At 37.8% G+C, this 11,347-nt stretch overlaps 2 protein-coding genes across 4 annotated transcripts; one reads left to right on the top strand and one right to left on the bottom strand.

Annotated features, from left to right (window-relative positions):
• LOC308687239 (uncharacterized protein) lies at nucleotides 1-4,979 on the bottom strand (the record flags this gene model as incomplete). Its single annotated transcript, XM_081359605.1, has 3 exons — nucleotides 1-210; nucleotides 311-559; nucleotides 4,928-4,979. The coding sequence occupies 3 exons, from the start codon at nucleotides 4,977-4,979 to the stop codon at nucleotides 80-82; spliced, it is 432 nt and encodes a 143-aa protein (XP_081215731.1). The 3' UTR covers nucleotides 1-79.
• LOC308705230 (sterile alpha motif domain-containing protein 3-like) lies at nucleotides 4,689-8,088 on the top strand. Of its 3 annotated transcripts, none has more exons than XM_081390126.1 (4): nucleotides 4,689-4,988; nucleotides 5,111-6,075; nucleotides 6,163-7,189; nucleotides 7,296-8,088. In XM_081390126.1, exons 2-3 carry the CDS (start codon nucleotides 5,122-5,124, stop codon nucleotides 6,322-6,324), a joined length of 1,116 nt encoding a protein of 371 aa, XP_081246252.1. In that variant the 5' UTR covers nucleotides 4,689-4,988; nucleotides 5,111-5,121; the 3' UTR covers nucleotides 6,325-7,189; nucleotides 7,296-8,088. The 3 variants fall into 3 exon arrangements, with proteins under 3 accessions (XP_081246252.1, XP_081246251.1, XP_081246250.1); XM_081390125.1 differs by lacking the exon at nucleotides 4,689-4,988 and having other exon boundaries at nucleotides 5,015-6,075; nucleotides 6,163-6,313; nucleotides 7,094-7,189; XM_081390124.1 differs by lacking the exon at nucleotides 4,689-4,988 and having other exon boundaries at nucleotides 5,015-6,075.
• The last annotated feature ends 3,259 nt before the right edge of the window (nucleotides 8,089-11,347 follow it).

Here is an 11,347-nt window from a genome sequence, read left to right as displayed (position 1 = left end):
CTGAGCCGCTTTATTTCTCTTAGCCGCTTTATTTCTCTTTGTTGGAAACGACTCTTCATATTTTCTGTAATATGGCTGTTTATTTATTTTTTCCCAAGTATTTCTTGAAGCTGGTTTTGAAGCCTTCAGGAGCCCAGTTTTCCTCCCAGACTCCCCGGGAAACTCCATCACTGATCTCCGTCGCTGCGTTCAGCTCAACATCTCTCCGATCTGACAGAAAAACCAGGAGGTTGTTGTTAGTATCATGACATGACTTCTATTGAGGGAATGTTTTCGTGTCAAACAGTCAAGAGACTCGGTGCGTTCTCACCCTTTACTTTCAGCTGGTCCATCATGTAGCTGAAGAAGGTCTGCTGTCTTTCACTCAGCCTCTGGCAGGCGTATGATTGGTCAGGCCAGAAAGACTCGAGGATCTTGTCCAGGTCTTCAGATCGGCTCTTCTTCTGCTCTGGAGTACAATCCAGTGAAAAAGCTGGTCTCTTCCTCTGGACTTCAGAGTGGGATAGTGGGATGGTGCTCTGCTTGCCTTTTCTTCCAGCTTTTTCTTTAATTCCCCAATCTGTTGGTCTTGACCTTCCACGCGTGATCTTAAGGCACTGAGGTCAGCCTTAACTGCAGCCACACTGTAAACCCAAACAGTATAACAAACTTAAAATGGAAAGTACCTGTTACTCAAAATGTGCCAAAAAGTTTAGCTAACTATTATTTTTCAGTTTATTCAACATCTATCAGAGATTTAAGTTAACAGTAATAGTTTTTTTGAGTTTTTACAACTACACTAAAGTTAAGAGTTTAGGGAACTTGAAAAATAGATTCAACCATAATCAAATACTTTAATGTCAAACATACGTCCTCTAGTGGCGTAAAAAAAAAAAAAAAAAAAAGTGACGTCATCGCTGAACATGCACTCACCACTCAGACGTCTTCCAAACAGATGCACAGAAGTTCGCGCTCTGAGGGCGAACTGTTTGGATGGCTACAAACAGATGCAAGTATTCAGCGGTTTCAAATAATGTTGCCGTCTAGTTGGTATCAGCTACACTAACACCCACGTTAGGTTTTCCATGTTTCAAAATATTTAGAACAGAGCTACCAGTTAAAAGTGTACAAACAAAATTTCTCTAACGTTAGGATTTTAAATGATACAGCGCACATGAACATTTTTAAATCATATTAAGTCGTGTATTTTTTCTATACGTGAAGTAAGCTGCAGGTTATCTGGTGAAAGTTCGTGTTCTATCTCTTTTCTTTGTGTTATGGATAGTTTTCTTCGACGTTTTGAAGCATAAAAGTAGTCTGAACTTAACAGGCCTGTCCGGTCCACCTGTCCACGCTGTTCCCGGCCATTTCAGTTCCCAAGGTGAGACACGAACATTTTTGCTACATAATCCTTACACGAACATAGATTTTGTTTAATGAAAAATGCCCGGTTGACGCTAAATGTTGACGTAAATCTGAAGTTAAAGGTTATTTCATTGGCATTATGTGTTTAGGATTGTCACTGCCAGTTGAAATTCATGTTTTTTTTTGGATAGTGATAGATAAGGTTGTCTTTTGTTTGGATGCATACTTTTTGTGAAAATTAAATGATGCAGCGCACATGCAGTAGGCTATGTTAGGCCTTTTTATTTTTAAGTCGTTTATCTTTCTATACGTAAAGTAAGCTGCAGGTTATTTGATGAAAATACGTGTTCAATCTGTTTCCTTTGTGTTACGGGTAGTTTTCTTCGACGATTCGGTGCATAAAAGTCGTCTGAACCTAATAGGCCTGTCCAGTCCATGTTCCCGCAAATCTAGGTCCTAAGGTGAGACAAGAACCTTCTAAAATTTCTTTTAAAAAGCGACAAATAAGGTTGTCTTTTATTTGAAAGATTGTTACAAAAAAGGATGTTAAATGATGCAGTGCATATGCAGTCTTACAGTATGGCCTTTCTGAAAATGTGTGTATTTTTGTATAGGTGGAGTCAGCTGCAGATCATTTGATGAAAATAATTTTTCTTTGTGTTATCATTTCTTCGACCTTTTGATGCACAGGCCTATTGAGTCCACGTTCTTCCTATTGCAGTTCCTAAGGTGAGACACACATTCTTGCAAATATAATTCTATTACAAAATATAAAAATTTGTAACCCCCCAAAAAAATGTGCTACTGAATTAAATGTTTATTTATTGCATCTGAAGTTTAGGTTTCATTTAAATTATTTTTTATTTTTAGGATCTCTGTCGAGCAAGTTGAAAGTTACAGTTACAAAAATTGGGACAACTTCCAGGTGAATTTGTCTAAGATTTTTGTTTGGTGAATTAGAGGGATGGCTTGGGACTGTAAGCTGTGTACAGCCTCATTTCAATCCAGAACACACTTGCTCACACACATTCGATTGGAGCATAGTCATTATTCAAAAGTTAGTCCGTTGCCATGTTTACATGAAGACTGTGCATGTTCATTTTACTCATTTAATGCCCTGAAAACCCATTTATCTCGATATCACATAGGAGACAGTATTACACAAGAGGCTCAAAATCTGGAACCTTTAGTTTTTATCTGTCCAATTTGTTTATTTAAGCAGCCGTTCTCAGACACCACTCTCTTCAGGCACCTGAGAGTCCATTTAAAAAGCCATGAAGTGGTTGAATGTCCATACAAGAATTGCTAATTTAATAGTAATGTGTACTCGTCATTTAATTCACACAAGAGCAAGAACCACCAATTTCATTCCACCTCAGATTATAAAGATGGTCTAATAGTCAGTCAGGAATCAGATGTACCACAGTGCTCTCATGCTACAGCATCTGACACTACAGAAAATGAACCTGGCCCAAGTAATGACAGCCTTGATGTAGCAGAGATGCAGTGTGATATTGACAAGTTGAGATGTCAATTAAAATGTAATTTGTCCTCATTATTTTTGAAGATGCAAAGCATCCTCCATGTCTCGGACACAGCTTCACAGGAAATCATTCAACACTTGAATGAGATATTTTCCTTATCAAAGCCAATAGTAAAAGAGACCTTAACAGAGACACCTCAGAAACATAACTTGGCTGTTTCTAGTTCTGTTCTGGACGAACTAACGGAGGCTGTTATGGACTGCAATGTTGTAGTTAAAGCCACGTCAAAAGGCTCAGATTTGTCTACTGCAAAGCGCAGAAAGGTCTTTGTCGAAAAAAATTACCCTCTTGTAAAACCTGTTCAGTATGACTTGGAGATGTCAGGGAAAAACATGGTTTATGTGCCTATTCTTAAAATGATTCAGGAGCTGTTCAAAAACACAGATATTCTTCACAAACTCCAGGAGTCTGTTAGTTTACCTGGTCACTATACATCCTGCTGTGATGGTTCATATTTTCAAACTAACACATTGCTTTCATCAGGAGAGTTCAGTCTGCCACTCCAACTATACATTGATGATTTAGAAATAGCAAACCCACTTGGAACATCAAAAAAAAAATCCACAAACTATGTGCTGTTTATTGGGTCTTTGCCAGCCTTCCCAGTAAGTATCGCTCAGCCTTGCATACAATTCAGCTGGCACTTCTATGTAAAGTAGCTGACCTTAAAAAGAGTGGGTATAAAGCTGTGTTCTCTCCACTGTTGAAAGACATTAGCATTCTTGAGGAAGAAGGTGTGTTTATTGAGTCATTAGGGCAGAATGTTAAAGGAACTGTCTTTTGTGTGTCTGCAGACAATCTTGCAGCACACGGATTGGGAGGCTTCACAGAATCATTTAGATCCGAGTATACCTGTAGGTTTTGTTTAGCCACTAGAGATCAGATGAAATCTATGAGTGTAATTCAGGGGGATTTCCCCATGAGAACAGAGACCAGTCATGACATTCATGTTCGTGATGTTTTGCAGAGTGATACCCAAAGCAGTACGTTTGGTGTAAAAGGAGACTGTGTGCTGCGTGAAGCATTGAAACATTTCCACCCTGTCACCGGATTTGCTCCAGACATTCTTCATGACCTATTGGAAGGTATTGTACCAGTTGAGTTGTGTTTATGCCTTCAAAAGCTGGTTAACAAGAAGTACTTCACTTTAGACTACCTAAACAATAAGATTGAATTGTTTCCTTATGAACACACTGACAAAACAGACAAACCACACCCAATACCAAAAACCTGTTTCACAAAAGGTAGTGTTGGTGGAAATGGTCATGAAAACGCCACCTTACTTAGACTGTTTCCTCTGATGGTAGGTAGCAAAGTTCCAGAGGGAGATAAGTCATGGGCTGTCTTAATGGATTTAAAAGACATTGTTGAGCTGTCATTATCACCAGCATTTACGGAAGAAACTATCCAGTATTTGCAATGTGAGATCAGTGACCACAGGCAGATATTTTCTGAGATTTTCCCTGAATCGTGTTTCCGCCCTAAACATCATTTTGTGGAGCACTACCCGAATCTTATAAGGCGTTTTGGGCCGCTAGTGCATCTCTGGACAATGAGGTTTGAGGGGAAGCACAGATTCTTTAAAAGAGTTGTACATGACACCCAAAACTTTAAGAATGTGACTTCTACTCTTGCAACTAGACACCAGAACATGATGGCGTATCATCTGAGCTCACCATCATATTTTAAGCCACATACACATACTTCAAGTGTCTCTTCAGTGCTAGTCTCAACACTGCCTGATTGTGCTAAGGTTTTCATTCAGGGACAGACAACTACTAGCATAGTCTACACCACATCTAGGGTCACCATAGATGGCACTGACTATGCCCCAGGAATGTTTGTGTCTGCAGAAGCCTGTGGTGGATTGCCTCAGTTCTGGAGGATTGATGAAATCTTTCTTGTCAATAACAATGTGTCGTTGCTCTGCAGTTCATTTGAGTCATGGTATGTTGAACATGTGCGCTGTTATGAGCTGTCACCAATGCCAGGAAGACTCTCTGTTTTTCAGATTTCGGATCTGAATGACACAATCACACTTGCTGCGTACTTCATTGATGGTCGGCTAATGCTGTCTCCCAGAAGATACATCTTGCAAAGGTATTGCTGAAGTTCAACATGGGTAGTTTAATGGGAAATGTTTCTGATCTGTGTTACAAAACACATTTTCAGATGTTGTGCATGTGATTTATTTATTTCTTTTTTTTATTACTACTCTTCAGTCCATAGAAAAATGGCAGCTTCCTCCTGTTTGATGCTTCGTGTCATTGTTGATGCCAGGACTACTAGGAAGATCACACTCGCCTCCTATCCTGAATCCACTGATGACCTGAAAAATGTTTTAAGAGAAAAACTGGACTTGGATAAAAACTTCAGCATACAATACGAAGACCCAGATTTCGATGGACAACTTGTATCTTTGGTGGACATCGACGAGTTGCCACCAAAAGCTACTGTTAAGCTTTTTTTTGATGGAAGTAGTTCTACATCAACAACAGACAGTGAATTATTAACTGATGTTTCCACACCTGAACGTGTTTCAGGGTGGCCTCAAGACAATTTTCCAGTGCCTGCATTTTCTTATGAGGTCGAACACATACTTAGAGAAGGAAATTCTGCCTTTGAAAAAACAGGAAAAGTGCTGCAGCTAACCAGAGACCAGAAGCATGATGTCCTTGACAAATTAGCAGCTGCAATCTATAATTTTAAAGCCTACCCAAGTGACAAAGAGCTGTCAAAAGCAGCAGAAGCTCTGGTCACCAAACACCCATGTCTGAAAGAGCTGGGTTCAGACACCGGATGGTTTGGATGGAAAACTAGCATCAAATTTAAAATGGGGAACTTCCGAAACAAGCTGAGGAGAGCAGGATGTATCGAGGTTGCAGTGAACGCTGGAAAACGAAGCAAAAGCATTCCAGACAATGAACCATCACACTCGAACATAAAAAGGGCAAGACGTGCCGAGGTAAACTACTTACCAGACTTCCCCCAAGGTCATGATTCTTCGACTCTAGAGCAGCAGAGGGTTGAAATTACAGAAGAAGTTCAGAAGGCTGAAAAAAATCTTGTTGTTGTTGATAAGAAGATGCAGATGACATTTGCATTACGCAGGAATGAGATCATTACCAGTCCATCACCAGTGAAAGAGATCCTTGGACGCTGGCCAGCTCTACGTTTGGAATCACAGGTATAATTAAATTTAATTATGTGTTTAAAGAATTTATTTAATAGTTTCAGTCGTTTTGTGACATGCTTTTCTTGTCTTCTGTTTCAGGTATGTGCTGAATTTCAGCGCATTACCAACCAGAATTTGACAAACACATTTTACGCAGAGCTAGACCGCCACAGTGTTCGCCTGATGACTTTATATCGACAGAGAGCAGCGAAGACTGGAAAAACTGCTGATAACAGACATTGTTTTGACTGTATATACTGAATATTATCACTTGATCTAAATATATAAGTCTAACTATGACTTGGATTCATTATGTACTAAGTGATGAGTAAACCTTTTTCAGAATTTTTTGTATTTAATTTAGAACAGTGGTTCTCAAACCTGTCCTGGAGGACCCCCTGCCCTGCACATTTTGTATATCTCCCTGATCAGATGCACCCAATTTAGTTCTTGCAGTCTCTACGAGCTGATGAATAGAAACCTGTGTAGATGAGGGAGACATACAAAATTTGCAGGGTAGGGGGTCATCCAGAACAGGTTTGAGAAACGTTGATTTAGAATACATTAAAAAAAACTTCTGATGTGTCTTTGTGTCCTTTTAAAGGGATAGTTCACTGAAAAATAAAAATTCTGTCATGAAATACTTGCGCGTTGTTTCAAATCTGTATAACTAACTTTGTTTGGATGAACACAGAGGAAGACATTTGGAAGAATGCTGGTAGTCAGTGGGTTTGGTTATAAACTGGTCGTCAATTGTTTGGTTATAAACATAATTATAAACATGTGTTCATCAGAACAAAGACATTTATAAAGATTTGGAACAACTTAAAGGTGAGTAAATGATGACACAATTTTTATTTTTGGGTGAAGTATCCCTTTAAGAGTCAGGACTCTTACCGTGATTACTTGTTTTATCTATGCCTTGATCAACTTTTTGGCATTCATTCCGTTTTAAGTTAGCATTGTTTGGTTTTGTGCTGGCTAAAATGTGTGTTCCACTTTTAACATTGTTTTCAATGTGAACTTTAAGGATCAACATGATGTACACACAAGGCGAACAACAGTGCTCTGTGCACTTCCTGTGTATCTGAGAGAAGACACTTCAAAATTCTTTAAAACATGCACGGTAAGTCACTTATTCTGCATTTTTCGTAGGATTATATGTCAACTTTTTTTTTTCACACTGGTAAGATAGCATTTGGTAATTGTGTTTCAATACTTTTTACATCCAGATTGAAGATGATTCAGAAGAGCCAGATGTTGATTCATCAGTTGCCCTTTTGACAGTCATCCGAGAACTCCCAGACATTGCTGTTCAGTACAATCCAGAGAAGATTTCGATCATCCTTGAGAATGAAGTTGTCATAACAAACCTTCAGAGACTCTCTGATGCTTTCCTTTTGATGTTTGGCTTAATCTATGCATTGGATCTCTCATATCCAAAAGAGATGGGCAACACATTTGAGTTTATTCAGAAGGTTCTTTTGGGTCTTGATGATGGCAAACTTAAGCCAAGGGTGCTGGCTCTAAAGAATGACTTGCTGATTCATGCACAGTAATTGTATACTGTGTGCCTGTGTTGTGTTGTTTTCTTTGGCATATGTGACACCAGGCATATGTGCAATATTTCAACAAGACAACAATTGGTGCTCTGCCTAAAATATAAACAAAAACAAAAATAGCAATTTCTTCTGTCACAAAGTTAAAAAAAATTGAAGACAGCAGATCAAGAAAGCTTAATTCTGCTTTGTATTCATTAATGTAATATTTTAATTTATTATTTTTGACCAGGTGTGCCTTTTTTTGTTGCACAGAACTGTTGTCACAGTTTTTGTTGGCATAATGGCTGTTTAGGTAATATTTCAATGTATTTTCTTTGACCTGGTGTGCCTTTTTATTGCACATTTCTGTTGTCACTAATTTTGTTTGCATAATGCCTATTCCTTTAGGTAATATGACAACTGATTTTCTTTGACCAGGTGTGCCTTTTTTTTTTGTTGCACAGAACTGTTGTCACAGTTTTTGTTGGCATAATGGCTGTTTAGGTTATATTTTAATGTTTTTTATTTGACCTGGTGTGCCTTTTTATTGCACAGAACTGTTTACTGTTTTAACTTGTTTCTCATGTTTTATAATAAATTTTTGTACTTTGTTTAATGATTTCAGATTTGTAATTTGTACTGTTAAGTTGTAAAATGTATATATTTGAGTACAGGAAACTTAAAAAAAACAAGGCAATCAGTTGCCACAAAATATTTAAGTAACATTACTACTACAATTTAAGTTACGTAAATTATAAAATTTAATTTAATAACACTTAAAGTTCTTTAAAGTAAGTTTAGATAAATTAAAAGTGTTGATATATATTTGAGGGATATTTTAATTAAGTGAAATAATTAAAGTTGTCAGTACTCAAAACTTTGAGTTGCATTAAAGTAAAGATGAGCAATACACTAAATATATATTTTGATTTAAATTAATGTTTATTTATAATTTACAGGTACTCAAAGTAAGTAGCTATATGCTTACTGATGATATTTAAGTTTGCAAACTTAAAAAAATAGCGGCAATCAGTTGCCTCAATTTTTTTGAGTTAGTAGAACTTATCTGGGTTTACAGTGCATGTCACTGATCATCCTGTCGTTCAACGATTCTTGGAGGTTTCTGTTTTTTTCTTTCAGGGTGGAAAAATTGCTTGTGTGACCGGTCTGGATCTTTGCTCTGCGTTGTGTTGACAATTAAAGGAGACCGGACAACAGAAATTCCACAGACCACTTTTTATTCTGGGTGAATAAAAAAAGGAACATTTATGAAAAAGAGGCCTTTCTTCACAGTTTCGCCATTGGCCTGTCAGTCAAATCAGTCAGATCATTTTAGCCACAGATCTTTGTTAAACACTCAAAACAAATACATACTTCATGTTCCTTAACCCTTCAATAAGATTAACTTCATTTTTAACACAAAAATAGATATTAAATGACAAGAAACTAACTCATCTTAAGCTTTTTAGAGAGAGCTCGAACAAACCTTTCCCCAGCCGCGCTTAACGTGAACTGAAGGAAAGCAACCGGAACTTATTTCTTAAAGGGGAGACGTATCATATTTAACAATTACTACAAACACTGAAGAAATGCATATATAAACATAGAAAACAGCTTGAATAACAGAAATTAATATTAAAAGAATCACGTCACAGATGAAAAAGCATAATAATTTGATTCAGTCGTGTCTATATAGAAATGTTTTCATTTGTGTGTGCCTGTTTTTGCAGCGGTGTTACAATGTAAAAGGCCTATAACTGCGGTTGATCTCAACAGACACACGACAACAACAAAAAAGTTACAGATCTTGATTGTCTGCACGACAATATCCATATATATATATATATATATATATATATATATATATATAAAACAAGCCCCAACTACATACAGACTAACAGGATAAAAGCACCTGCTGTTACATGTCGACTGACTATTTGAGCCGCTCATGTCCCATTGAAGTGCGTGAATGAATATGTTGTGGAATGGCTATTTTTAAATGGCAGTTATAGGCTATTTGTGTGTTTTATTTATGCATGTATTGATTTTTATATATAAATTTTTTTTTTACCTTGATTCTCTACTGCAGGGGCGGACTGGGACCGAAAGTGGCCCTGGACTTTCTGGCCCACAGCAGCCCACCACATCATGACGCATTGGCTCATTAATTTGCAGAATAATTTTTAACACCACTTATAGCATAAAAATATAACAAAATACAAGAAATGTGAAATGAACAGAAATGCTATTTAAACATTTATTTTAATTAACGCAACATATATTAGGTAATATTTGTAAAACAAAGGGAAACAAACAGAAGAACATACAAGACATGCAACATTATTAATATAAAACTATTAAGACAGTATATCAGCTAGTCATCAAGATTCAGGGCACCTTCTGGGAGCAGGTCAGCAGTTTTATGAGGAGGAGGAGATGGCTTGTGTATGTGCACATTTGAAAGAGAGATGAGATGATTCCTGTGAAGGAGACAAAACAGATTAGGGATTATTCAGCATTATCTGTAATAAATATTTGTTAGTGTGAAGTAAAATGTAAAGCAAGTAGCCAAGACAACATAGAAATATGGTTAAACAGGGCTTATTGTACACTACAATGACTACCTTCTTTTCCTTTTAATTAGGTGAGCAATTTCCGTAGTTGCTCACTTCTCTCAGCAATGCCATCTATGATCTAATCACTATCCAAGGCCATTAAAACATCTCTTTCTGAAGCCATGAGCATGAAAGCTTCTAGATGATGTTGTGAGAGAGAGCTCCTTAGCCTACTCTTTATGAATTTAAGAGTGGAGAAGCTTCGTTCGCAAGCTAACTGGGTGACTGACAGTGTAAGTAAGAACTTGTAAGCAAGTCCCAAAATGGGGTATGCATTGGTCAATAGGTTGAATTGACTAGAATAGAAGAACTACGAAGAAGAATACGGTAACAACACACTGGACAGCTCTTGCAAGATGAACAGCTCTTGTTCACAATCTCCAACCCATCGTCTCCTTCAGGTACTTCCTCTGTTGTCCTGATAGTGTATTCATCAAATGTTGATCTTTTCAATCTAGGCCACTGTTCAGCCAGACTTGAGAGCTCACTTTGTAAATTGGTCACTGTTGCTGTACTGTCAAACTTAAGCAAGCATTTGCATTTGCAGCTCCAGGTCTGTTTCTGCATCCCGCTCCAGTGTCTTCCTTTTGGCCCACTGAACAAATGTGTCTCTGACACTCTCAAAATCTCGTGCCACGTTTTTCAGCTGTTCCTCTGAGGAGACAATCATACAATGGGCAGAAAGGATATCCATGCCACTTGTCTGCAGATATTTAGACACTGGAGAGGTTACATCAAATATTCTCAGGAATATCTGGGCTGTGAGGATAGTCTCATATTTCAGAAGACCTTCGATGAAGCCTTGTGCCCTTATCCGTGCATTTGTGTTGAAATTTGTCTGGTCTTTTATGGCTGAAAGTGTGAAGAGAAGAGCAACATACATTCCACTCTCTGGCTTACCAAAATCTCCAAATACCTTCCTCAACATGCTGTCTTTGGACCCCCACCTTGTTTCTCCAATAGGGGCAGGCGTTTGTGTTTTGGGTCTTTGCTTTCGTTCTCCCAGATGCTCATCCTCTGGTATAGTATATTATGATTCTCGAAGGAAAACAGCAGTGTCATTCAAAAGGGAAAAAAGTGATCCATTCTGCCAATACCAGGTTCAACACATGAGAATAGCACCATACG

Source organism: Scardinius erythrophthalmus (genome assembly GCF_964197995.2).
Source record: "Scardinius erythrophthalmus genome assembly, chromosome: 1".
Classification (NCBI taxonomy): Eukaryota; Metazoa; Chordata; class Actinopteri; order Cypriniformes; family Leuciscidae; genus Scardinius; species Scardinius erythrophthalmus.
Note: the sequence above shows the minus strand (reverse complement) of the source record. Positions and strands in the feature narration are given on the sequence as shown.

What these genes read in the sequence shown, in the direction of transcription:
- LOC308705230 (XM_081390124.1), top strand. Translation starts at nt 5,026, where the DNA reads ATGTTTCTGATCTGTGTTACAAAACACATTTTCAGATGTTGTGCATGT. An exon ending in CTCTACGTTTGGAATCACAG is followed by an intron (nt 6,076 to 6,162) that starts GTATAATTAAAT and finishes CTTCTGTTTCAG; the next exon opens with GTATGTGCTGAATTTCAGCG.